General features: G+C 35.7%; 3 protein-coding genes across 3 annotated transcripts; 1 reads left to right on the plus strand and 2 right to left on the minus strand.

Moving 5' to 3' along the window:
- Positions 1-7815: 7815 nt before the first annotated feature.
- On the minus strand, positions 7816-18052 carry LOC114184614. Its single transcript, XM_028071932.1, has 9 exons — positions 17953-18052; positions 16133-16366; positions 15802-16052; positions 15496-15708; positions 15315-15407; positions 15137-15238; positions 14703-15053; positions 14417-14471; positions 7816-7979 (listed from the first exon to the last, which is right to left on the minus strand). The coding sequence occupies exons 2-9, from the start codon at positions 16362-16364 to the stop codon at positions 7816-7818; spliced, it is 1461 nt and encodes a 486-aa protein (XP_027927733.1). The 5' UTR covers positions 16365-16366; positions 17953-18052.
- Positions 18053-19707: 1655 nt separating this feature from the next.
- LOC114184615 lies at positions 19708-23739 on the minus strand. The gene is made up of 3 exons (XM_028071933.1): positions 23620-23739; positions 20877-23336; positions 19708-20794 (listed from the first exon to the last, which is right to left on the minus strand). The coding sequence occupies exons 2-3, from the start codon at positions 23108-23110 to the stop codon at positions 20482-20484; spliced, it is 2547 nt and encodes an 848-aa protein (XP_027927734.1). The 5' UTR covers positions 23111-23336; positions 23620-23739; the 3' UTR covers positions 19708-20481.
- On the plus strand, positions 23648-24106 carry LOC114184617. Its single transcript, XM_028071934.1, has one exon. The coding sequence runs from the start codon at positions 23648-23650 to the stop codon at positions 24104-24106; it is 459 nt and encodes a 152-aa protein (XP_027927735.1).
- Positions 24107-27691: the final 3585 nt, after the last annotated feature.

Raw genomic sequence — 27691 nt, forward strand, 5'->3', positions numbered from 1 at the left:
CATTTTTCCAATATTTTTCTTTTTTGGTTTTGTTCTACGTCCTAAATGCTTGTGTGATGCTTGTGATTGTATGAAAATATACTATTTGTGTTTATGGCTTGTGTTTCTAGCTTGTGTTTCTGGTTTGCATGCATGAGAAATCTCGCCTAGGCGAAAAGGTATCGCTTAAGCGAAAACTCACAGGAACCTTGTAGTGCTCACAGTTCGAGCTCTCGCCTAGGCAAGAACCCCGAGCTTAAGTGAGAAAACTATGTCGCTTGAGCGAGGGCTTCTAGCTTCAGCGAGACAAGTGCAGGCATGCATCTTAGTAATTTATTTTCTGCTTTTATGTACTATTGTACTTTCAGAGAGTATTATGTATATAATGATGTGCATGTGTTAAGAGATATTTTGAATTGAAATTGATGTGGTTGGTATGAAATGAATCATGAATAGGTTTGTTAGTTGTGCACTAGCATGAGACTCTTGGTGAGAATATATGGTGGTGTTAAGCATATAAGGATTCAAGCAAGGTTGCATCCTGAAACTCTAAAGAATTGGTTAAACTCACATAACGTAGATTGGTTCAAGTGGTGAGAGTAGCAGGAGGTCCTAGTCTTTGACAAGATAATGGCCTTAGATGGTCATGGGCTAACCTTGTGTGTGGTAGGATGAAACCCATTGGCAATGGCTCTGTAGAGCAGTAGAGGCCATCATAAGTGCAAGGATCCAGTGAATCCGATCTCTTTATATGTATCCAAATAATTGAGTTAGAAGGTCTTTATTGCTTGCTATCACATGTCTTATATCCTTACTAAAATGTCTGTTTAAAATCTGCTTGTTTATATATATGATGAAAATTATTTTTATCTCTAGCTTACCCTTTCTTATTGTGTTTGTTTCTTGCTTGGTGTACTATACCTAGGCAAACCCAGACAAACCTAGACAACTACGGTCTAAATCACTTACATATAGTCCTGTTATAAAAAGAATAGACGAATGGTCAACCAAACAACATAACACACATGACGACTTTGGCCGCCTACTGTAATGGATAATGCATAATGAAGAGACGCTAACTCCAAACTTAGGAAATTAAAAGCGAGGCCCCTAATGTCTTCCCACAGAGACACAATACCTAGGCTTAGCCCAGGCCCATCTTTAATCTGAATATTGGCCCAACGTAGCTAATGGGGGCCCAACCCATAAGAAGGGGCAGACACAATTAATGACTTTATAAATACACGTGGACCCCAACAATTAAGAGGTATGTTTTCATTAATTCACTAATATGAGATTTGACTTTTGAGAGCCTTTGCTAACTTGATTGTCGGACTCTTTTCTACAAGTAACCCCTTAAGGGTCTAGGCCGCCAACACTAATAGAAGGCACATCCAGCTCAATGAGAAACCAGTTCGGGAAGTCAATGATTGGAGTAAGATGTGATTTGTGTTCCCTGACATTTTGTTATTGTTTCTGCAGGAACAATTGGCACTCACCGTGGGGCACGAGTTAGTATCTTACCAAGCAATCCGAGAACTTGCAAGAATGGTTTCCACACGAAGCAGAGCTGGAATGTTGAAGGAACTTGAAGTAGGACCAAGCATGCCTGCAGGCAGCACTCTGAACTTGGCCTCTATCCTGAAGGGCAAGCCAAGTTGCAACAAGAGCTTGTTGATCTTAAAAGGCTTAGTGCTGACAAAATGGAAGCACTAGGGCAGGAGAATTCTAGGCTAAGAAGGAAGATTGAAGATGATCTCAACCAGAAGAGGAAGGGTAAGGAGCTACCAAAAGACCCCAAAACCCATGTGCACCAATATAGCGAGGAGGAAAGTGAATACAACCACACCCCACACACTTTCACCACCACTCAACAAACACCCACCATGTTCGCCTACCGTACGACCACCCAACATCCACCCAACATCCTCACACAACCCGCAACTATCCACCATGTCGTTGCCCTTCCTACCACCCATATCCCTCCCCATCATTACGCCACCACCTTCCCCACCATCATCTGACACCCCAAACCACCACACTCCTTACCACCACAACCACCCAAACGCCGCCATCCCTTCGTGGACGTCACAACCACCACCCCTTCCCCAGTCAGTGGGAACCTTCACACTGGACCGCTACGCCAGAGACACAGACCCTGATGAACACCTCAAAGTGTACGCCACCCATGTTGCCCTATACACATTTGAAGATGTCATTTTCTGCAAGGCATTTCCTACCACCCTTAGAGGCCCAACCCTGGAATGGTTCACCTCTCTACCCCCATATTCCATTGATTGTTTTGACACCCTCTCCTATCTTTTCACCACCCACTTCGTCGGCAACCACCCTCATCAAGTCACTCTCATATCCCTCATCAACGTTAAACAGGAAAAATACGAGATGCTAAGGATCTTCATAAATCGCTTTAGCAAAGCTGTCCTCCGTATGCCAAATCTCACCCAAGAAATGATGTTACAATGTATGGCCCTCACATTGAAACCTGGCCTGTTTGCTGACAATGTCTACCTCAGACCACTGACCTCTATGCATGAGCTCAAGCTGTGTGTTGCGGATTACATCCACATGGAGGAGATGAAAACCCTACACACCAGATTCTGTACCGACTACACGTCCTCTACTACTAAGACAAACAAACCACCATCACGATCCGACTCCATGCATAGAGAGCCTAAACCACCACGATTTTCAAGATAAGCTCGTTAAGCATTCCCCGATCTCGGCTTCTAGATGAAGCCCTTCAAGCGGACCTTATCCTGCCACCCCACAAAATCCTAAACCCACCTAATGTCGACATGACCAAATACTACAAATATCATCAGAATAATGGTCACACCATAGATGAGTGCAAAACACTTCAGGACAAAATTGAAAAGTTGATATGCAATGGCCACTTTCGACAATTCGTAAAAAAAGACGGACCGTCCCATCCCAGGCAATTCGACAACCGCATCTCCACATGCAATAGCCGCCACAATACTCGTCAACCAGATAATGGTCACCAAGACCACCAACCCGCCCACACCGACATCAACCACGCCGATCCCCCCACCTACACGGCACCATAAACACCATATTTGGCAGCTTCACCGAAGGAAGTTCCACTTCATCTGCCCGGAAGAAGCACCTCTGCAGGATTCACTCCATTAACCACATCACCCCCTCACATCATAGGCGAAGAATGTCGCCCATCACTTTCACTGACCCTGACTTCCATGGCGTCAACCAACAACATGATGATCTCATGGTTATCACCATAGAGCTTGAGAACTTTGTGGTGAAGAAGGTACTTGTAGACTAGGGTAGTTCAGTAGATATCCTGTACTGGATGGCCTACCAAAAATTCCAACTTCCCGTCGCAGCTATGGTACCCTACGATGAGCTCATTTATGGCTTATCTGGGGAAAAAGTGTCAACTCAATGATATATTGATCTTCATGTCGTGTTCCGTGAAGGATCCCAAACCAAAACCATACTCATTCGTTTCCTGGTCGTTGAGGCACTCACATCCTACAACGTCCTTTTGGGACGCCTTTCCCTTAATACCCTCGGAGTAGTGGTTTCCACACCCAGTTAGCCATGAAGTTCCCTGCCCCCTCCGGCGATATTATCACCATTCATCGTGACCAAAGGCTAGCACGAGAATGCTACATGGCGAGCTTACCCTAGATGCCCGTCCTCCAAACCCACAATATTGAGCGCCAACCGGGTTCCGGCATAACCTTATCTGGTGAAGACCTTGACCGAAGAATATGGTGCGACTCGTGTATCGAACCAGTAGCAGAGATAAAGGCCTTGCACCTACACTAACCACTAACGCTGACCTATTCACCTGGTCGGTCATAGACTTGTCAAGCGTAGATCCTCAGATTGTCGTCCACAAACTGTCTATATACAAGAAAGCAAGATACGTCTCCCAAAAGAAGTGAAAATTGGGAGAAGAACGACAGCTAGCAGCAAAAGCAGAAGTCGAAAAATTACTAGATGTCAGATTCATCGCTGAGTCTCACTACACAACATTGTTGTCCAATGTTGTCCTTGTCAAAAACGCTAGTGGCAAATGGCAGATGTGTGTTGATTATATGGATCTTAACAAAGCTTGCCCCAAAGATGTCTATCCTCTACCTAGCATCAATAGGTTAGTAGACGGTGCGGCCGACAATAAAGTGCTTAGTTTCCTAGACGCCTACTTTAGGTATAATCAAATACCTATGGCTCCAACTGACATGATCAAGACCGCCTTCATAATTGAAGACGCCAACTATTTCTATAAAGTCATGCCCTTCGAATTTAAAAACCCATGCGCTACCCATCAGAGGTTAATGGATAAAGTGTTTAGTCATCTGATGGGAAAGTGTGTCAAAGTGTACGTCGATGACATGGTTGTTAAATCACCCAACGACCTGAAACATGCAAAGGACCTGTCCAAAGTATTTTCCGCATTATGATAATATAATCTCATACTCAACCACGAAAAGTGTGTTTTCGGCATAGACAACAAGAAATTTTTGGGCTTCATGCTCACACAACACAAAATCGAGGCTAACCCCGAGAAATGTAAAGCCATAATCGAAATGCGCAACCCAACCAAGGTCAAAGAGTTGCAACGCCTAGTGGTCCACTTCACCGTCATATCCAGATTCCTGCCAAAGCTTGCGGACCAAACTCGACCCTTCATCCAACTTCTCAAAAAATTCGTGAAGTTGTTTTGGAACGACGATTGTGAGAAAATTTTCTAAGACCTTAAAACAACCCGGACGTCTTCTCCAATCCTCCGCAAATCAGATGTCCGCCTCCCTCTACTAGTATACATTACAGCAACCGATCATACAGTTAGTGCCGCCCTAGTCTAGGAATCAGTTAGGATCGAACACCCAATTTACTTCGTTCGTCGATCTTTGCGGGACCCGGAAACTAGGTATCAAATGGTGGAAAAGCTAGCATTATCTCTAGTAAATGTCGCAAGACGGCTCCGTCCCTACTTCCAAAACCATCAAATTGTCGTCAAAACAAATTACCCTATTTAGAAAATCCTCCAGAAACCCGACCTGGCTGGGCGAATGTCATCTTGGGTTGTAGAACTATCCAAATTCAACATCTGTTACGAACCACACTGCCCAATCAAATCCCAATGCCTACTTGAATTTGTCAACGACCTTCAATAATCCCTAGAAGAGGAACAATGGACACTCTGTGTTGATGGTTCCTCCAACTCATCAAAAATTCCTTACACTTTGCCTTCAAAACCTCTAACAATCAGGCCGAATACGAAGCCATCTTGGCCGGCCTATGCCTCGTAGGAGAAGTTGGAGTACATGTGTTGACACGTAAAACAGACTCCAAATTAACGGTAGGCCACCTCAATGATGAATTTCAGATTAAAGATGCCACTCTACTTCAATACTTCCACCTCGTCTACAACATCATGAAATTTAGCTTCGATAGGGTACAGATCCAGCATATACTAAGAGGGGACAATGAGCCAGCAAACACATTGTCCAAATTAGCAAGCACAAAGCATAAAGGTTGGCACAAGTCCCTCCTGCAACAGACGCTATCAGCACCATCAACGACAATCATTTGCCTAAACCTAGGAAACACCGACAATTGAATGACTTCGTACATCCAATACCTAAAATCTGGAAACCTCCTGACGAATGTTAACAAGGGATGACCATCAAAAGCAACACGATACGCAATGATAGACGATGATTTGTACAAGTGTAGATATGGATAGCCCCTGCTCAAGTGCATTACAATAGAGCAAGCAAAGTACGTAATCAGGGAAATTCATGAAGGGATATGCGAATGCCATTCAGGTGCACAAACCATGACAACCAGAATACTCAGAGCCAGCTGGCCAATCATGGAAGTCGATTGTCACACTTTAGTAAAAAAATGCATACTATGGCAACCTCATTCACCTGAAATAGGAGCAGTTGCATTCCATACTCTCCCCATGGCCATTCGCCAAGTGGGGGATGGATATCTTGGGACCGTTTACCCCAAGCAAAGGGCAAGTCAAATTCCTCATCGTTGGTATTGATTACTTCACAAAGTGGATAGAAGCTAAACCATTGGCCACAATAACAGCGCAACAGGTCCAACAATTCATATGGAAGAACATAATATGCTGGTACAGGGTTCCACCCACTATCATAAATGACAATGGCCGATAGTTCATAGATAAGGAACTTGCTAAATGCTACACCAGCTTAGGAATCAAACATATTAGCAGCTCAATGGAGCATCTGCAAACCAATGGACAAGTTGAGGCCGCTAACAAAGTCATACTGGTCAAGTTACGCAAAAGACTAGATGGGGCGAAAGGTCAATGGCGAGAGGAATTATTCGAAGTATTATGGGCTTACAAATGTACCCCCCAATCTGCTACGAACGAATCTCCCTTCAGCCTAGTTTACGGGGTAGAAGTGATGATACCGGTCGAGATCGGGAACCCTCATTACGCCGACAAGTATATGACTACAATAAGAACCAACAGAATTTATGCACCAGCCTATAGTTGCAAACAGAACTACGAGAAAAAGCACAAATCAAAAACATTGCAGTAAAACAGAGGATGACGAGAAAATATAACTTAAGACTTTGTCCATGAACGTTTTTTAATGGGGACCTGGTATGGAGAATGGCAAGCAGCGCAAGAAAGAGAGATGGCAAATTCTTGGCTAATTGGGAATGACCGTATAGAATACGAGAAGATTCGGGAGGAGACACCTACAAGTTAGAACAATTGTCAGGAGAGGAGATACCGAAAATGTGAAACGTATCTCACCTCAAGTTATATTATAGCTAGGACCGCCAATGTAATTCGGATAAACAAGTTGTAACCCTAGGTGTACTTTTTTTCCTCACTTGACATTTTTTCCCTAAGGAGGGTTTTGGCTTGGGAGTTTTTAACGAGGCACCCCAACCTTATTAATAAAAATAAGAGTTCTTCACATATATGATCAATCATTAAGTTATTTTCTTAAGTTCCCCACCACTTACCAAAGTAAGCGGTCTTGGTCGAACACCCAAACGTTAAGTTATTTTCTTAAGTTCCCCACCACTTACCAAAGTAAGCGGCCTGGGTTGAAGACCCAAACATTAAGTTATTTTCTTAAGTTCTCCACCATTTACCAAAGTAAGTGGCATGGGTCAAACACCCAATGGTTAAGTTATTTTCTTAAGTTCCCTACCACTTACCAAAGTAAGCGGCCTAGGTTGAACACTCAATCGTTAAGTTATTTTCTAAAGTTCCCCATCACTTACCAAAGTAGGCAGCCTGGGTCGAACACTCTCTCGTTAATAAAATTTTCCATCACTTACCAAATTAAGCAACCTAGGTCAAACATATCGCATAATCACAAATAATTTGAACACAAACATAAAATCATAAAGCAGCGCGCCTATAATCAAACTAAAGGCAGAAACTAACAAACACCACACATCACGGTAAGCATGATAAAGCATTCATAACGATCAGAAACAATTGTTCAAAAACAAGAAAATATTGTGCAAATTATTACAAATTTAGGCCGAACACTTCCTTTCCACCAGCCACTCCTCCTTTTCCTTCTCCCAAGATGCCTTCTCCTCTACATGCTTGCTAGCTTGAACCTTTAGCTCCTCTTGGAGCTCCTCCACCTTCGCCCAACCACCCTTCTTAATCTCCCTTTGAAGTAAACTTCCCACCCTGCGCCCAAGGATCAAGGCCTTACTATTAAACTCTAGCATGGCCTTCATCATTAGGTTATGCTCCATGTTGTCAGTAGAGGATACCAAAGATTTAGCCAAAGAAATCTCAATGTCGCGTCATACGGTGGTCTCTGGTAACTCAATCAGATCGGCCTCCAGCTTTTTTGCCCCAGAAGAAGATTCCAGCCCTAGTAGAGTATCCCTGACCCGCCACCTTGCTTGGTAGGCACAGCCACCTTCCTTTTTTATCCTCCGTGGATGTGCACTTCCACCAACAAATCCTGCAAGTTGGGAACATTAGTATTCCCAACATGTAGAAGAATCCTTCTGAGGGTCCCTCTTGGCCGTGACAAATGCAGTCAATGGCGCTCACCGTTTCCAAGGACACTATGCTTCGCCTAGTACCCCTCTCGAAAATGGGAATACAATTTAACCAGGAGGATAGTAGGCAAGACCATCTGAGAATATTGGGTCCGCACACTTGCAGCAACCCAATCATACCCGGCTTTTGCCGGCTAGCTGCTCTCAGCTATCTTCTCTGCTGAATCCTCCCTCATTTCAACAGCCACATCCATGGCAATTCTTCCCTCACCGGCCAATTGGCCACTACCCTAATCCCTTGACCGTCCACTCATACCCGAATCAGACGACGACACACTATTACTATCGCTTGACATACCTTTTTTATATTTTTAGATGGCGGTAGAGACAGGAATATATCGGACAGATTTCACATGCACTCGAGGTACTTTTCTCAAATTTTAGCGAATGAAGCAGAATAAACAAATTTTTTTGTCCACCTTTATTTATAAATAACATCTACGCAACCATAAAGTTTTCCCGCCTAAACAATGTGAAGGCGAAACATCACAACGAATGCGAAGCGTCATGAATTAAAATTGGCTACACAAACCCATCTAATAAGACCCATGACAACTAGCGTCTCTTTACCTACTCCCATCACTTCTGACATAGTCTTAGCGACGTTTTCACTTCTCAAGACTGGGGGACTACCATACCCCCTAAGAATACCAAGAGAGAAGCAATTGTTTCTTGCCAAAAATTATCAGAACAAACATGCAACCTTCGACATGACTTATCTCACCAAAGGCCAGTGAATTGATGTGTCGAGCACATGTCACTAGTGTCGATATGGTCAACCACCCGTTCCAAGATGACAACATGCAACCTTCAACGTGATATATCACACCTAAGACTGGGGGACTGATATACTATACCTAGGAAAACCTAGACAGCTACCCGGTCTAAACCGCCTACATATAGTCCTATTATAACAAGAATAGACGGATGGTCAACCGAACAACATAACACACATGACAGCTCAGGCTGCCTACTATAAATGATAGTGCATAATGAATAGTCGCTAACTTCAAACTTAAGAAATTACAAGTGAGGCCCCTAATGTCTTCCCATAGAGACACAAGACTTGGGCTTAGCTCAGGCTCATCCAGAATCTGAATATTGGCCCAATGTAGCTAAGGGGGCCTAGTCCATAAGAAGGGGCAAACACAATTAATGATTATATAAATACACGTGGACCCCAACGATTAAGAGGTACATTTTCATTAATTCACTAATCTAAGATTTGACTTTTGAAAGCCCTCGCTAACTTGATCATCAGAGTCTTTTCCGCAGGTAACCCCTTAAGGGTCTAGGCCGCCAACGTTAGGAGAAGGCACATCCGAGTCAAGGAGAAACCAGTCTGAGAAGTCAATGATTGGGATAAAATTTGATTTGTGTTCCCTAACATTTTGTTAATGTTTTCGCAGGAACACTTAATTTTTCCTATTTGTGATGATCATTAAATCCTTGGTGTGAGCAAATGTGGTGACTCTCGGTGATCGTGATGTTGATGGAGATGTTGCTGTTTAGTTAGGATCCTTAGTTCTTTGTTGCTCATTGTTGAGCATTTCTCATTTTGAACTACTATTTTAATTTTATTGTTTTGTGAGCAATCCTTTTGGACAATTGTCTTATGTTTAGATTATGCTCGTGACAATTTATTTTTTCCTAAGCTCCTTTATTCAGTATATTTTGAATAACAGTAAAAGATTAATTCTAATATATTTATGTCCTTACTCTATTTTATTTTTATTTATTAGAATACCTATTAAAAAGATATCACAATAAATAAATAAATATATATATATATATATTATATATATATATATATATATATATATATTATGGAAACATCTCATGACTTGACATGTAGATGTATCGAATAATTGTTAATTAAGTTTGACAGAATTAATATATACTAACCGCACACTTTATGTATTACAAAATTCATATTATATTTTAGATATATAAAATAATGCACTACAATTATCAAACTATAAATTCATAATCACAGTTTAAATTGATATATTTCATTATAAATCTAAACTTTATAAAATAAAATAATATTCATTTACAATTTATATTTATTATAGAAATTATATTCTTAAATATATTTATGATTAAATATATTTAAGATTAAATATATTTCAAAAATATATTAATGATTAAATATTTGATATATATTATAATAAAATTGATTAATTATTTAACTTTTATTCACATTACCAAAGTCTCCATTTAAATATTATATTTATCACTAACTATGCATAATTACAACATTTAAATATAATTATATAGATAAATTATTTATTTAAATATAATAATAATAATTACTTTAATAAAAAATTAAAATTTAAAAAACAAAAAGCAACGAAACATGGGTCTCAGTTATGTTGTTAACATCTATATCTATTCTAGAATTTAAATTCCTAAACAAAATAACTATTTTAAATAGGAAAATAATATTTCGACATGTATATTTGACATAATTTTGACATATCTTACGTGTCAATTATTTTTTAATTCAAAAATCATTTTTTTTAAGTTTGTGGGTTGGTCATGCACATGTGAGTTTTAGGAGGAGAACAACATTGTGACCAATGTTGAGAGAATGAAAAATTAAGGAGAGGGAGAACATAGCAACGTGAAAAGTGAATGAGAGAGGAAACAAAGCAACGCCACTGCAACAAGAGAACGAAGAGAACTACCATACAACTACAATATTTACCTATAGATAAGCATTCTGCAGTGCGACTGCAACGAAGAGAGAAGCCGCAATTGCGTTTTAGAGTTTTCGAGGGTCATCGTTGGTTTATCATTGTGCTTGTGAGTTCATTTTTCGATTGAACATTTTTTCAATTCATTTTTTGTGTTTGTGTGTGTTGAGCAATTGTTAGGGTATTAACGTTTGAGAATTGTGATTGGTCGAAATTTATGTTGTTGATTGGTCGAAATTTGTGTTCCTTCAAATATCCTACGTTATTGTAGGTTTTTTCTTTAATTGTTTTGTGGGTGTGGTTTAGGGTTGTTCCATTCCGTCATTGGTATCGGTTGAAGCATTTTTCGTTGGTTGTTTTGTGGTGGATTGTAGTGTTCTTACATTCTTTGTTTTTTGAATTCTAGTTTTAGTGTGTTCGTGTTGAGGACTACAAAATTGGAAGTAAAGGAGTCCAAATTGGTGAATGAAGTAGCAAGAAGGTACGTGCCCTTTTAGTATGCAGATTTGTTTTATCCATTCATGCAAATCCAAGTATCTTCGAAAATATAACTTATTAATTAGGACTTAGAAGTTATTCATGTACATTTATTGTATTTTGGACCATAGTAATGTAATTGAAATTTGAAATGAATTGTATTTGCTGGACTAATTGTAAATGGATTTGGTATTACATATGTGTTGAACAATATGGTTTGTAGATGGCAGATATTCTGTATAAATTTTGGAACTATAACAGATTACATCATTGGTGATATCTAAGCTTTGAATAATGTGTACAAAAAACCCAACGTAGGTCCACATTTATTTCCATATGGCTCCTCACTTTTTATGCAGATCTGTTTTTGCCATTCGTGCAAATCCAAGTATCTTGGAGCTTTTAATGAAAGACAAATTGTGGAACAACAATGATATATTGAAGGAACATTGTTTTGGTGGTTGGCGATGTTAAATGATTCGATGAAGATTAGTAGAAACATCTTAGTGTTGAAAGAATAGGTGGATTTGATGTTGGTAGGGAGAAAGTTAAATTTAATTTATTAGATGTTTGTTTAGAATTAGAGCTAAGAGTAATGAGATTAACATTATCCTACCACAACTAGAAACAAATGTATATGGTTGACAACATTATTTGTTTAATTGGTGCAGGGCTTACAAATTGGTTTTGCCAACATCATAAGAATGGAGTGGAGTGCAAACTGTTTTTGTCAAATACCAGGAACTAAACCAAATTTGGAAAGGGTTGGAAGCAATTCTGCATTGAATATTACCTTAAGGAAGGAAACATCTTGGTCTTTAAAGTGGACAATGTTGAAACTGAACAAATAATATATATGTTTGGAATAATATAATGTCTTTTGTATTGATGAATGTTGTTAGTTTTAACTGTGTTGTGTTATAAAGCATTGTCTATAATGTGCAATGCACAAAATTGACTTCTTATGTCTTCATATTGTCCTTATCAATGAATGAATTTCAATCTATTACCCATATGACGTTATAATGTGCAATAATATTTAATTTTAAAATAAAATATGGGTGACTGAATTGATTAACCATTTATGGTTAGATCAAATAATACTAGTTTATGTTTTGTGCACTTTTGAAAATCAAAATAGTCCATGACAACTACAGTGAAACAGATATGAGGAGTCAGGTACAAATAAGTGGGGAGTTAATTTGAGATTTTTGTATCAATTTTGAATGGTTTTGAAATTATGAGACACCAAGTTATACGTACGCAATATGAACCTCATAAATGACACTAAAGTTCTTAGTGAAATTATGAGACATCATGTTGTACGTATTTAATATGAACCTCACAAATGACATTAGAGTTCTTAAGAAGAACACAATAGTTCATTCCAGTAAGTCTTAACCAAATAATAAAATTCTAGTTGTAGTGAAATACATGTGGAAAGCCATGTCCGAACATATTGTGGACAATTATGAAATTATGAGACAAGTTGCTTTAACGTTTTTGTACATATTGTCGACAGTTCAAAAATTATGAGTCATTATGTTATATGTCCCTAATATGGACCTCATAAATGACACTGAAGTTCTTAAGTATAACACAATAGTCCATTATAGTGAGTCTTAACCAAAATAATTAAATGATAACTAAAGTGAAATAAATGTGGGAGCAATGTCCAAATAAATTGAGATTAACTTTATGGTTTTCGTACAAATTATAAATAATTGTGGAATGATGAGACATCATGTTGTACATACCCAATATGAGCTTCACAAATGACACTAAAGTTCTTATTAGTTATAACACAATAATTTATTATAGTGAGTCTTAAACAAACAATTAAATGCAACTGAAGTGAAATACATGTGGGGAGTCATGTCCAAATAAGTGGGGATTTGCTTGATGGTTTTTGCACAAATATTAGACAACTGTGGAATTATAAGACATCGTGTTGTACGTATTCAATATGAACCTCACAAAGGACATTGGAGTCCTTAAGAAGAACACAATAGTCCATTGCAGTAAGTCTTAACCAAATAATAAAATGACAGATTTAATGAAATACATGTGGGAAGCCGTGTTCGATTAAGTGGAGAGTTGCTTTAGGATTTTTGAACATATTGTGGACAATTATGAAATTATAAGACAAGTTGCTTTAGTGTTTTTGTACATATTGTGGACAGTTCAAAAATTATAAGTTATTATGTTGTACGTCCCTTATATGGATCTTATAAATGATACTGAAGTTCTTATGTATAACACAATAGTTCATTACAGTGAGTCTTCACCAAAATAATTAAATGATAACTAAAGAGAAATAAATGTGGGGAGCAATGTCCAAATAAATGGAGATTTACTTTATAGTTTTTTCACAAATTGTAAACAATTGTGGAATTATGAGACATAATGTTGTACGTATCCAATATGAGCTTGACAAATGACACTACAGTTCTTAGTTATACCACAATAATCCATTACAGTGAGTCTTACACTACAAAAAAAAAACCTAAATTGCGGAGGTTTTAATTTCGTTTAGCGGAGGTTTTTACCCTCCACAAAATAATTTGCAGGGGTTTTTCAAACCTCCATAGATAGGTTCCCCACAAGTTATTTGTGGAGGTTTTCTACAACCCCTGGTATCAAGTTTATTTTGTGGAAGTTTTTTAATGGAGGGTTATAACCTCTCCTATTCATGACTATTATTTTGTGGAGGTTTAAAACCTCCTTTATTTCCATAAACCTATTTGATTCCAAAATTCCAAAATTCCTATTTTTAATTTTTTTGTGGGGGTTAATACCCTCCTCAATTTGAGGATTATACTGTAAAAGTTTTAACCTGTTTCGTTTGTATTATTTAATTTGTAGATTTATTATTGCGTTATTCAAATCTCATAAAAAAACAATATTTTGTTTGTAATTAGAATTTGAGGTACTTATATTTTTACATCAACAATATTTTTTGTAAACTTCAATCAAATACTTCAACCAAAGTGCTCAAATATATATCATTAGAACTTTTGATTCTCAAAATCAACATATTAACATAAAAGCAATTTAAATTGAAACAATTACAACTTAATCCATACTTACCCAAAGTTCATAATACACTAAAATAGTTTCATCCTAAAAAGCATCATCAACACCCTAAATGTTGCTACCACCTGATGATCCTCTTGTACCCATAGAAGACTCAGGCTCATTTGCATCACCGGTTTGCTGAAATTATAAAAGATAAATATTAGCTGCAAGAAGGACGTCAACCTCAAATCATGAAATCAACATGCATATACTAAAATAGTTTATTACTAGATCATTGACCTGCACAAAAATCATGATTATTTGGTATCGATGATTAACCCACACCGATATAGTATAATTCTTGTATCAAAAATCACATCACAAATAAGTACCAAGATAATTAGTTTCCAAAGGCGAGACATAACTTACTTGTGGTTGAGGATCAAAGAAGGCAGTTAATTCATCAGGGATCTTTCCTTCCTTCATTATCATGTAGGCTTTTAGTGCACCCAAGGTGGTTTGAATTTGGGATTCTAAATTAGTGTACTTTTGTTGCCACTGATAAGAAGATGTTGATGATGTGGCAGCACTAGATGAAGCAATGCTTAAATCCGAAAGTCGAAATCTTGTATTTCTAAATGAGTTAGTAGGAGATGCTCCTAAACCCATGCATCGCACCCTCCCAGAATGCTCTGGGCCTAACATTTTACCAATAACATCATTAGGGGAAACCTCTGATTCATCATTAGTGCTTTGAGTCAAACCCACTTTAATTTGTTCCTATAGGCATACAACAATATGTAGTGAAAACACTAAACATTGAAGGAAAATGCACGAAAATATCATATTATCGTATAACTAACCGATATAGCCTTTGCCGCATCATTTACAAATGATCCATCCTTTCTTTTATGAGTATCAATGTATAACTTTCCCCGACTAGGCAATTGTCCAGTTTCCAAAAACTAAATAAAAAGAGAAGTTAAGTTAAATAGTAACAATTAAAAAATAGTAAAGTGTCATGTTAACTAAAATCATTACCATCTCATGTCTTCTTCTTGACATAGGTTTAGAACCACCGGTATGAGGAATTACTTGCTTTTTGCGATTTTCTCTATTTTTTTTGCAAATCTCCTATGAACAAAAAAATTGTAAGTTCACACAACAATACAAAAATATCTACACAAACAATTCACAACATTCAAAATAATGTAACTTGTACCAATGTTTCCGGTTTTAGACGATAAGTAACAAAATGAGCCCATTGAGTTCTGTCTATACCATTTGGCACATTACTTATGATTTCATTTTTGCTTTTCGTTGGATCATAGAACTCATTCCATAAATTCTGCCTATGTGCAGCCCACTTCCTACCAAGAGTTAGTTTGCAATACCGTTGTGCACTAGTTTCACCAGTCTTAAAACAAAATCGAGGCTTTTGAAAAAAGAAGACATAGTTAGTGTGTAAACATTTGAGTAAATGTAACATTTATAAAAGATATAAGGTCAAATATGCATAAAGATATACCTGTAATATTTCCTTAAAGCATTCCAAGAAGTAAGTGTCAGGCATGCATGTTTTCCCAGACCATCTTTCAAAATTAATTGGAAACAAATTACAATCAATTGCCAATGTACCACAGTATCCTGCAAGCACGCCTTGTCCTTCACCAATTGCCATGCCTAACTCATCAAAGTCCACAATGATGCGTTCCCCACGAGGTAAGTTATTTACTTCTCTGACCTTCACCTTAATTTTCTTGATAACTCCTTCTAAGTCTTTAACCATAAAACAACTTACTTAACCATAAGTAAAATTTTAAAAATTATGGTCATGTAAAAATAAATATGACATATACCTATTGCATGAACAGTCCAATATGATGAAGATTCACGTCGAACATGTTTTGTAGATGTTTCAGGTTGCTGTGAGTTCTCGGTGGGCAATGAGGAATCTATTGGTGGTGTTGTGCTCATTGAAGTGTGTGATGAAGTTTCATTTGTTGGTGCAGGATTTGTTGATGGTAAAGAATTGGCTGGAGGCTGAAGTGATGATTTCTGTGGATTTCGGAAACGCTTCACCTTTGGCATGGCTACATATATTTATGAGAAACAAAAAGTGAATCACAACAGTGAAAACTAGATATAAAGAATGCATGGGGATTATCCACAAGGAAAAAAAGTTTATTCAGTGAAACTTATTTACATGTAATGAAAATGAGCATACAAAAGTGTAAGAACAACTTTTTTATATTGATCTAGTTTATCTCTGTGTGAGACCAACACTTGTGTTCAACATGAAGCAATTAACTACTTACTACTTTCTATAGGTCGAGAACAAGGATTCTACTTAACTAAAATTGACAATAACAAAGACAAAAACAAGCACAATCAAGAGAATTTACCAGTGGAAGTTTGTAGCTGCAGTATTACAATAGCATCAATGCATAAGTCTACCACAGAAAAGTAATCAAATTTTTGTGCTCCAATTAATCATAACTTGGTAAACCAGACTGATAAGTTGTTTTGGTTATAGCATATTACCAAGATTCGTAGCATTCAGATGAAGCTATTATAGAGTTTGAGCTAATAATCAAACAAATGGTACAGTAATAGAAAACTATGGTCTTGTTTGCATAAACTCTCCTATAAATACTTTTAACAGAAGAAAATAAAAAGGTAACATACATTAAGTTTCTCTCAGTTAAAATCAATTTACAGACTTTAACTTTTATACAAGTTCCCTTATCTAACTTCCTCAAAGTTATGGAAAAAGGTTATATTCAATTTGCTTTTATTTTCTTCTACTACGAGTGATTATGGATACAACCAAACAAAGAGTATATGTACATGTTGATGTGGCAAGGAGTTTTAACAATGCTAACAGTAACACTAAAATAATGAAACAGGGTTATAAAGAATTGATAGGTAAACATTTAAATTAGTTAAACAATTTTGTTGTATTTTTTCTTGTTATTGATCTTTTATTTTGAAGATAAGTGCTCCTGAATGAGGTTTGTTAATTTTCTTGTCTTCATGTTTTTGTAATCTAGCCACCACTCATTTAATTTGCTAGATTTAATACGAGGATACAAACTTTGTCTAATGCCATTTTTGTGTGCTTGATCTAACTGGTTCACAATCTTTCAGCCTTCAGCATCAGGCAGTGGTTTGGTGCAGAGATTAGTATCTCCTTGTTGTGAGGTTAGTATGAACAAATCACGAAATATCATTTCTTAATAGTTATATGGATTTACAACCCTGAAATATTTTCTAGTATTGTTTCCTATTGATTCTTCCACATAGGTCTTTGCATATATATATATATATATATATATATATATATATATATATATATATTTCTTTTTTTCTAATTTTAATGTGTTTGTATATATTTTTTGTTATTGGTAGAATTTTATGATCTTTGTCATGAACTCATGATACCTGTGGAACCCTGGCATGTTTTGCTAACTGTATGTTCTCAGAACCTTAGAACAGACACAACTTGTGTGTACCATTTTCATTTATATCGGAACTGAATTTTCATTCAATAATGTACATAGAATTTGTATTAAAACATACACAAATGCTGCTATCTAAACTAAGTTTTCTACTTGTTTATATTCACTTAGAAGACAATAGGTAAGGAACAAACACGAATATTGAGGCATAAGCTTACCTCTGTCGATAACGTTTATCTATATCAGTTAGTCCATGATATTTGTCAGGAAGTGGAAGCAGAGATTTAGTAAGGATTGCAAAAGATTGGACACTCACAGAAAGTTATCCTGAAGTAAGACCAGAAAAAAACATGAGAAGATGGTCAAATGTTTCATAACAATCAGGCTATCAGCTGGCATTTGTCAAAGAGCATATTTGATCCAGCAGAGAAAGGTTATCAATCTCAGGTATTAACTATTTCGCAGTCTGCAATTATGATAACTAGTTCCTATCAACTTGAAAGAGTAATCACAGGTATGACATATACTAGAAATCTTCAGTAGATAGACACTCATATGACAAAAAGAAATCATATATGAAACCAGAGATGGCTCAGCAAACTCTGGTTGAACATAATACAACAACTATTAGAAAATATTTTAAAAAATTATTTGGTTTAATCCACCTAGAGATAGCTTGAGCCATGCAATTTGGGTAAACATGTTGTTTAATAACCTCTTTTACCTATAAAGAGAAAACCTTCTTGGAAAAATAACCATGTCCCCCAAACTCTCATAGTTGCTAACATACTAGAATTTGTGTATGTATCACATCAGTAGTAAACTTTCATTATCTCAAATTTTATAAAATCTGAGCAAGGGCATATGCATGGGAATTCACAAGCATACAACAGTCATAGAATTAATGCAAGTTCTTACCTTGATTCACACTTAGATAACAAATAATACAGATGAAAATCTGGGATAAATTATAAATTATAGGCACAAGATCTAGCATGTTGCAAATGCAAGGCATGTCAATTTACTAAAAACATAATTTTAGCCAAATCATTTAATAAGGTGATTAGATAATTACCTTTTCCTATGCATTTTATCACAATAGCCTATAAGTCTCTTCTTATCACAATAGAGCTGAAATCATAGATTTTAAAAACTTCAGTTAGCAGCTCTATGTACCATTCATTTTACTGAAAGACAATAATTTCTACTTACAGTCTTTGTAGTCCACTGAGTTTACCAATGTTGGGAGATAAAGTACCCAGAATGCATTTATTCTCCCCCCACAAAAAGGAAAAAAAAACTAAACAAAAAGTATAGAAGAGAATTTGTAGCAGAGAAAAAAATAAGAGATTCATAGTTCTAACCATCCAGGGTGAGAGCAAGAGAAGAAGGACAGAAAACAAAAGAAACCACCTGTGGAGAAATTGGTTAACATCTACAAATTGGTTAACATCTTAATTATTGAGAAAAGTCAACAAAGAATATGAAGCAGAAAATTCTAAAGAAAATTATATAATGACATATTATCTAACTGTATATAATGAGGATTTGTTATGCTTTTCTATAAGCTAATGAAGTGCAAGAAACTGTATATAAGTTATAACCTGTGAAGAGAACCAAAGAAGAAAGAGAACTAGAGAAGAAAGAGTACACTTTTTATTATAGGTCCTTCTTGACCTGAAATTGACAAGAGGAAGCAACATATAATCACCTTAAGAAATTAACATTAAGAAATCAAACATGAGTCAAGTATACATGCATTGAAAATAACTTTGAATATAAAAAATCATTACCTTTAAGAAAAAATTTATTACTAGTTTTTTTTCAACTCATACATTTGAGTCAGGGATATCACCATCTAAATGGTTTGTAGCCAATTGCACGTATTCATTGTCATTACTATAAAATTTCTCTAGCTCTTGATCTTGGTATGGCTCATTTTCATATACCTCTTCTACTATTTCTCCCATTTCATACAAATCTCTTGGCTTTAAATGCACAACAACACTCCATCCTTTATTGACCACATCATCTACATAATATACCATTTGTGCTTGAGATGCCAAAATATAAGGTTCATGTTCTTCACGGTCTCCAATATGAATTAGTCTATCAAAGTTAACACAATTAAAATTCCATTGATCCTTTTTATATCCTCTTTCTCGTGTAGTATCTGCCCACTTACACTTGAAAAGAACAACTTTGAATTGACCATAATAATTAAGCTCAATGATATCCTCTAACTTTCCATAATAGGATAAGTCCACTTGCCTTAAGTTCTTGTCAACACTGCTTGATACACAAGCTGTATTAGATGTTAAAAACACACCACTATTTTGTGTTCTCAATCCCTCATCTTGAGTCAATGTTCAAAATTTAAACCCATTGATGTTGTACGCAGTAAATCTGTTAGCATTTTCCAATGGACCTCGTGCTAGAAACTTTAAGTCATTAGACATTGTATTTGTTGTGTCTGGATTCATAATCTAAATAAAGAAGTTATGTTAGCCATAATTGAAAGAAAACATAGTAAATAACAGAAAGTGTACTATTTGATAACCCACCCGCCTTTGAAACCAATCAACAAACTCTTTAAACACTCTAGTTTCGATCTCAGTGGTTGAAGGTCGCCTTCCCCTTGAACTTCTTTTTATTAGTTGTCTAAATTCACTACATATATAATCAAACAACATGACTAATATAATTTAATTAGTTTAAATACAAATCACACACTTAATGTAGATTACTCACTCAACAAATGGTGTGACTACTGCACAATTTAAAAGCACATATCGATGGGCTTGTAGTTTTTGCATCTGAGTTAAAGTAAAATTCGAGGAACCTCCTACTGGCTTCCCACCTTGTGGGAAGATAGATGACAGAAAAGGCTCATTATCACCTGTTTTATCACAAACACGTCTTGGTCTATTGAACCTTGTCTCTATATCTTCAATGTATCTAGAACAAAAGGTAAGAGACTCTTCAGCTAAGTATCCCTCAGCTATAGAACCTTCTGGTTTTGCCTTGTTTCGTACAAAGGTCTTTAAATGACCTAATTCCCTATAATAATGAGAAATAAATAGAGTAAACAACTTGGATATTTATGATAATAATACCTTAATCTAAAAGTACTAAGCATTACCTTTCTATAGGATACATATATCGATAATGAACTGGACCTCCAAGTTTTGCTTCCTCTACCAGATGGACAGTTAAATGAACCATAACCGTGAAGAATGATGGTGGGAATAACATCTCTAAGTGGCAAAGTGTTAGCACAATGCGATCTTGAAGCATTTCAAGTTCTTGTGGATTTAAACTTTTACTACAAAGGACTTTAAAAAATGAGCAAAACTCCACCAAGGTTGCAGTGACATGGTTTGGTAACAAATTACGTATTGCCAGCGGTAGTAATTGCTCCATAATAATATGGCAATCGTGACTTTTTAGCCCGAATATTTTTTGTTGCACCTCATCAACACATCTAGAAATGTTACTTGAGTAACCATCCGGTACTATAACATTTTTCAAAGTTTTGAGAAACAACTTTTTGGTATCACGAGTTAGTGAAAACAAAGCAATGTGATATCTTCCATTATCATCTGGCCAAAGATCCTCTCTTATGCCCATTTCCTTTAAATCTTTCCGAGCATTTACATTGTCTTTGGATTTAGGCTTTTCATTTAACAAAGTATATACCAAATTGTCAAATACATTTTTTTCAATATGCATGAAATCTAAATTATGGCGTAACAAATTAGACTCCCAATACGGAAGTTCAAAGAAAATGCTTCTTTTTTTCCATTGTTTAACTTCTTCTCTAGATCTTTTTCCTCTACCATCCAAAATTACTCCTCTCCCAAATGTAACATTAATATTTTCAACTTGCCTAAAAATGTCAGATCCTGATAATTTTAGTGGTGGATTCCTTGTTTCAGTGCTTCCATCAAAGCGAACACGATTTAATCTAAATCTATGGTTTCTACTCAAAAAGCGACGATGCCCCATAAAACACCATTTCTTACTATAAGGAAGACGACAAGGTATTGCATCAAAGTTACAAGTAGGGCAAGCTAAACCTGTGTGTGTGTTCCAACCAGATAAAATACCTAGGCCAGGAAAGTCACTAATTGTCCACATAAGAGCTACTCGCATCCTAAAAGTTTCATTCAATGAAGAATCAAAGGTCTCCATACCATCATTCCATAGCTCGCGTAACTCATCCACAAGGGGTTGTAAGTACACATCAATATTATTTCCTGGCATTTGCTTGCCTGGAATGATCATGGATAGGATCAATGAAGTGTGCTTCATACATATCCATGGTGGAAGATTGTATGGAATTAAAAACACTGGCCAAATACTATAAGTAGAACTCATAGTACCAAAAGGATTAAAACCATCACTAGCAAGGCCTAAACGAACATTTCGAGGATCAGAAGCAAACTCAGGATGCAATAAACTAAATGTTTTCCATGCCTCACCGTCCCTTGGATGCCTTATGAACCCATCTTTGTTTTCTAAAGAATGCCATCTCATATGCTCTGCAGTCTTAGAACACATAAACAATCTTTGCAATCTTGGTTTCAATGGAAAGTAACGCAAAACTTTTGCAGGTTGTTTTTTTTTCTTCTTTGGGTTCCATCTAGATGTACCGCAATGTTTGCATGTTTGCAAATCTTTTTCATCATCTCTTAAATATAACATACAATCATTCGGACATGCATCTATTTTGGTATAGTTAAGACCAAGTTTGTTGATGGTTTTCTTAGCCTCATAAAAAGAAAGAGGCAAGTTTGCTTCATTAAATGCATCTTTTAACAAATCTAGGATCATAGTCATTGCCTTGTCACTTAATCCACACAAAACCTTGATGTGATATAATTTGATTACAAACTCTAATTTTGTGTACTTGCTCCCGTCACACAATGTTTGATTTCCATCATTGAGAAAATCAATAAACTCATTATGATCCTCCTTTGGCCTTTCATTCAAAACATCATCTACACCCAATGGTTGTGTTTTGCCTAGATTAGTACCTTCTTGCCTATAGTGCCCAAATGCTTCATTGATCATTGTTTCCATTGGATTTTCATAATGAAATGCCTCTTGTATATCATCTTCATTACTAGAAATATCTTCTATTTGTTTCTCACCATGAAGATTCCATATAACATAATTTTTGGGAAATGCTTTTAAAATCAAGTACTCCTCAACTGCGCCTCTAGTTTGCCATTTCATAAACCCACATTTGGGACATGGGCATTTAATTGTATCTCCAACAGCCCCATTTTCAAAAGCAAAATCTAAGAATTTTTTTAAACCAATTGAGTATTCAATTGTATTCCGAGGCTTAACAATCCAAGATTTATCCATTGGAATAGATACCTAAACAAAATGGCAATGAGTATTTTATAAAATACACAAACACTTATAAAGCATAGAAGAAACACAAATGGTAGTTGTTCTTCAATGTAGGCTACACAAATAATGCTAGTTTTAATAATATAGGCAACATAAACATGACAAATGACAAATGAATAAAGAGATAGAGAATAAAACCAGGATGCTAGTTGAGATTAGGTAATGAGTCCATTGACAGCTGCAAGTAAAAACAAAAGTGAAGAAACACATTAATTGACCATAAGTGATACTCTAAAAAATCATTGAACAAGAGTGCGACAAAGGTGCCTTACGCAAGAGATAGGGTAATAGTTCCATCCAATCTCTCCTAGATAGCATGAAAGTAGTGTTTGATGCAATTGTAAAAGTGTGCTATGAAGTAAAGTTGACTATTGTAGAGAGTGACAAATCGAGCAAAGTGGTGCAATGTGTTAAAGAAGCTGTAGGTATATCGATAAGGTAACAAAAATTTCCAGGTGTACCTTGACTGTAAAGAAGCCACTGGATGTGATGGAGGGCCAGAGTGAAGGAGAGAGCGTAACGAAAGAGGCTACCACAGAGGCTAACCGGGATGATGACGCGACGGAGACGGGGAAACGAAGACAGCGCGATCGAGATGAAGCGAAGAAGAGAACGCCGACGGAGACGGCGCGACTGAGACTGCGCGACGGAGACGGTGCGAAGGAGACTGCGCGACGGAGACGCCGCGAGGGAGATTGCGCGACAGAGACGCCGCGAGGGAGACTGCGCGACGGAGACGCCACGACGGAGACTGCGCAGCGCGACGACGTGACGAAGACAGCGCAGCGCGACGGAGATGGGCGCGACGGCGCGACGAAGACAGCGCAGCACGACGGAGATGGGCGCGACGACGCGCGAAGACGGCGCAACGCGACGGAGCTACGACATGGCTTAGGTTTTCGATTGATCGAATTAGGTTTTCGTTTGGGTGAGGTTACAGCACTGTAAACTTACATTTTCGAAAGGTTGAGGTTATGGCAGTGTTAACTTAGGTTTTCACTTGGAAAAATTTCATTTACTTCAGAGAAGAATGTGTTGTAATTTGCGGAGGTCATAAACCTTCTAAGAAAAAATAAAAAACCTCCTCGATTATTAGCATTTAGAAAAGTTATCATAATCAGTCTATATGAATTTTATTTGTGGAGGTCTTTTTAACCTCCATAAAATGACCCATGCTATATATCCTTTTTTTTGTAGTGTTAAGCAAATAATTAAATGCAGCTGAAGTGAAATACATGTGAGGAGTCATGTCCAAATAAATGGGGATTTGTTTTACGGTTTTTGTACAAATTTTAGATAGTTGTGGAATTATGAGACATCATGTTATACATACTCAATATGAACTTCACAAATGACATTGGAGTCCCTGGGAAGAACACATTAGTTCATTGCAATAAGTCTTAATCAAATAATACAATTACAGATGTAGTAAAATATATGTAGGAAGCCATGTCAAATTAAGTGGGGAGTTGCTTTAAGATTTTTGAACATATTGTGGACAATTTTGAAATATGAGACAAGTTGCTTTAGAGTTTTTGTACATATTGTGAACAATTCAAAAATTATGAGTTATTATGTTATACGTCCCTAATATGGACCTCATAAATGACGTTAAAGTTCTTAGGTATAATACAATTGTACATTGTAGTCATTCTTAACCAATTAATAAAATGACAGTAGCAATGACACACATGTGGGGATGGATGTGCAAATAAGTGGAAAATTGCTTTTGAATTTTTATATAAATTCTGCGCAGTTTTGGAATTAGTAGACAACGTGTGTGTACAACTTCCAAACTTATGCACACCACTTTCTATAACAACTCTAACAATGCATACCAAAGTTTGTTGCTGAAAGTTTCATATTATAATGCAAATACCAAAATTTATACCATTTCTTACAAAGCATATTGTTCAACATATATGTTAGAACAAACTCATCTCAACCAACATGGTGCACCTAAAATGTTGTGAACAACAATGCTTCAGCCTATACATTTGGCATTTACAATTCCTCGAATAATTACAATTCACAATAGAATAAATTTATACCAATAAATTTTAACTCCTAAATAATAAGTCATATTCACGAAGCACATGTTGCCTTCTTTTGTTGTCTACATCTAATATCCATTGACTTATGTATTACTCCTGAATATGTTGAAGTTGTTCCTGCACAATTACATATTATTCACTCATAACAAAACATAATATTTAAACCAAAAAATGCACAAAATGCACAATAGAAATAAAAAACCGATTCAAATTACATTTTCCTTATGTGAAATCTTCCCAACCATTACATCTAAAATCCTATCAATTGAAAACATAACAAAGATAAATAAACAAACAACATAAGTGAATCAAATTTCTTGCACAACCCCAAATAACAAAACATTACACCAAAAAACTCAATAATAAATGAAAAATTCTTCCCCAATAATCAAAACATACACTCATCAATGCCCTAACAACTCACACCAATGAAACATTTTACCCTATAACACACACTGACCAAAACAAAATGGAAAACAACAAATCTTAGCCCACCAATCAAAATATACATTCAACGAAAGAATGCCCCGCCTTGCCAATTTGTGAACGAAGACAAAGACGAAGGGTGACAAACACAGTTGCCATTTACAATTGGTCCAACAAATACAATTCATTTCAAATTTCAATTACATTACTATGGTCTACAATACAATAAATGTACATGAGTAACTTCTAAGTCCTAATTAATAAGTCATATTCTCAAAGATACTTGGATTTGGATGAATGACGAAAACAAATCTGCATAAAACTGACACGTTATTGTTCAAAAAACCTAACGCAGCTCCCCACTTATGTCAACATGAATCCCAACTTGTGTGTCTGTGCTGGTTGCATAATTTATTTTTTGTTTACATTGCACGAAATGCAGAAACAAATCAACATAAAAAATTTCACAGTAAAGACATTAAATATGAAAACCCAATCGCAGACCTAGTTTCTACCAAAAACCCCAAACGCGATACCATTGCGAAACAATTAAAATTCCCAAATATGAATGCCCTAACAATTGCTCAACACACACAAACGCAAAAATCAAATTGAAAAAATGTTCAATTGAAATATGAACTCACAATTATAGTGATAAACCAACGATGACTCTTGAAAACCCTAAAACGCAATTTTTGCTTCTCTTATCACTATAGTGGCGCCACAAAATGTTTGTATGGGTAAATATGGTGGTTCTATGGCGATTCTATCCGTTTGCTTGTTGAGTGGTGTTGCTCTTATTCCCCTCTCGTTCACTTCTCGCATTGCTTTGATCTCTTTCTCCTTAATTTTTCCTTCTCTCTATGTTGTGGTCACAATGTCATTTTCTCCTAAAACTCACACGTGCAAGACCAACCCACAAATTTAAAAAATTGAATTTTGAATTAAAAAATTAATTAACACATAGGATGTGTCAAAATTGTGTCAAATATATATGTCGAAACATCGTTACCGTTTTAAATATTATTCTCAACATATAATAACAAATCCATTTAACCATACAAAATATACCCATATAATAACATTTAATTATTATACATCTTACTATTTACATATCTATTTAAAGTTAAATATTTTAACATAATTTAAATTAAATTAATTAATTAATTTTATTTTCATATTGTCAACGATTTGAATATTATTATATAAACAAATTATTTATATACATATGATAATAATTACATTAATTATTATAAAAAAACTTTAAAAAAAACACAACAAAATATTTTAGAAATTTAATAATAAAAATTATTACATAAAGAATCAAATAAAAATACATAATCTATGATATGGTTAAAATTTAATTAAGTCCGTGTTAAAATAGAAAAACTTATATATAAACTTTGTAAGTCAATTATCAATTAATTGAAAAATAACCCATGCCATTTCATTTCCATAAGAGAACTTTGTTACAACTTAGGAGAAGAAGTGTCATGACTCTTCCAAAATTTTTTAATTTTATTTTTATATATTTATATATTTTTTAAAATTATATTTATATATTATTATATTATTCATACTAAATTTAGAAAGATTTCACATTGTTTTATCATTTTATTTATATATTATTATTGTTTACAAAATAAAATAAAATAAAAACAAACTTGATAGATGCTAGTTAATAAGTCATTAAGAAAATATGAGAAAGTATAATATTAGAAAAAAGTAAAGAGATATATTGGTAATGGGGATTAGATGAGAGAATACGCGTTATCACAATATCCTTTTGAATCAATATTAGTATCTCATTGTCATTTATGATGTGAGATTTATGATTCTCCTTTCTTTCAAATAAGTTTTCCCATATGAACCCTAATTATGATATTAGGATTCTTTTATGAATTTGGTATGAACTCCTAATTATATTTTTCTCTAAATTAATATAACCTTAAATTATAAATTATGAAAGGTAAAGATTTTTTGTTTTCAATTGCATATAATAAAATTTATAAAATTTTATGAATGTATCTTGAGTAAGATTGCAAATTATGTT

The sequence above is a fragment of the Vigna unguiculata genome, chromosome 5, assembly GCF_004118075.2.
Source record: "Vigna unguiculata cultivar IT97K-499-35 chromosome 5, ASM411807v1, whole genome shotgun sequence".
Lineage (NCBI taxonomy): Eukaryota > Viridiplantae > Streptophyta > Magnoliopsida > Fabales > Fabaceae > Vigna > Vigna unguiculata.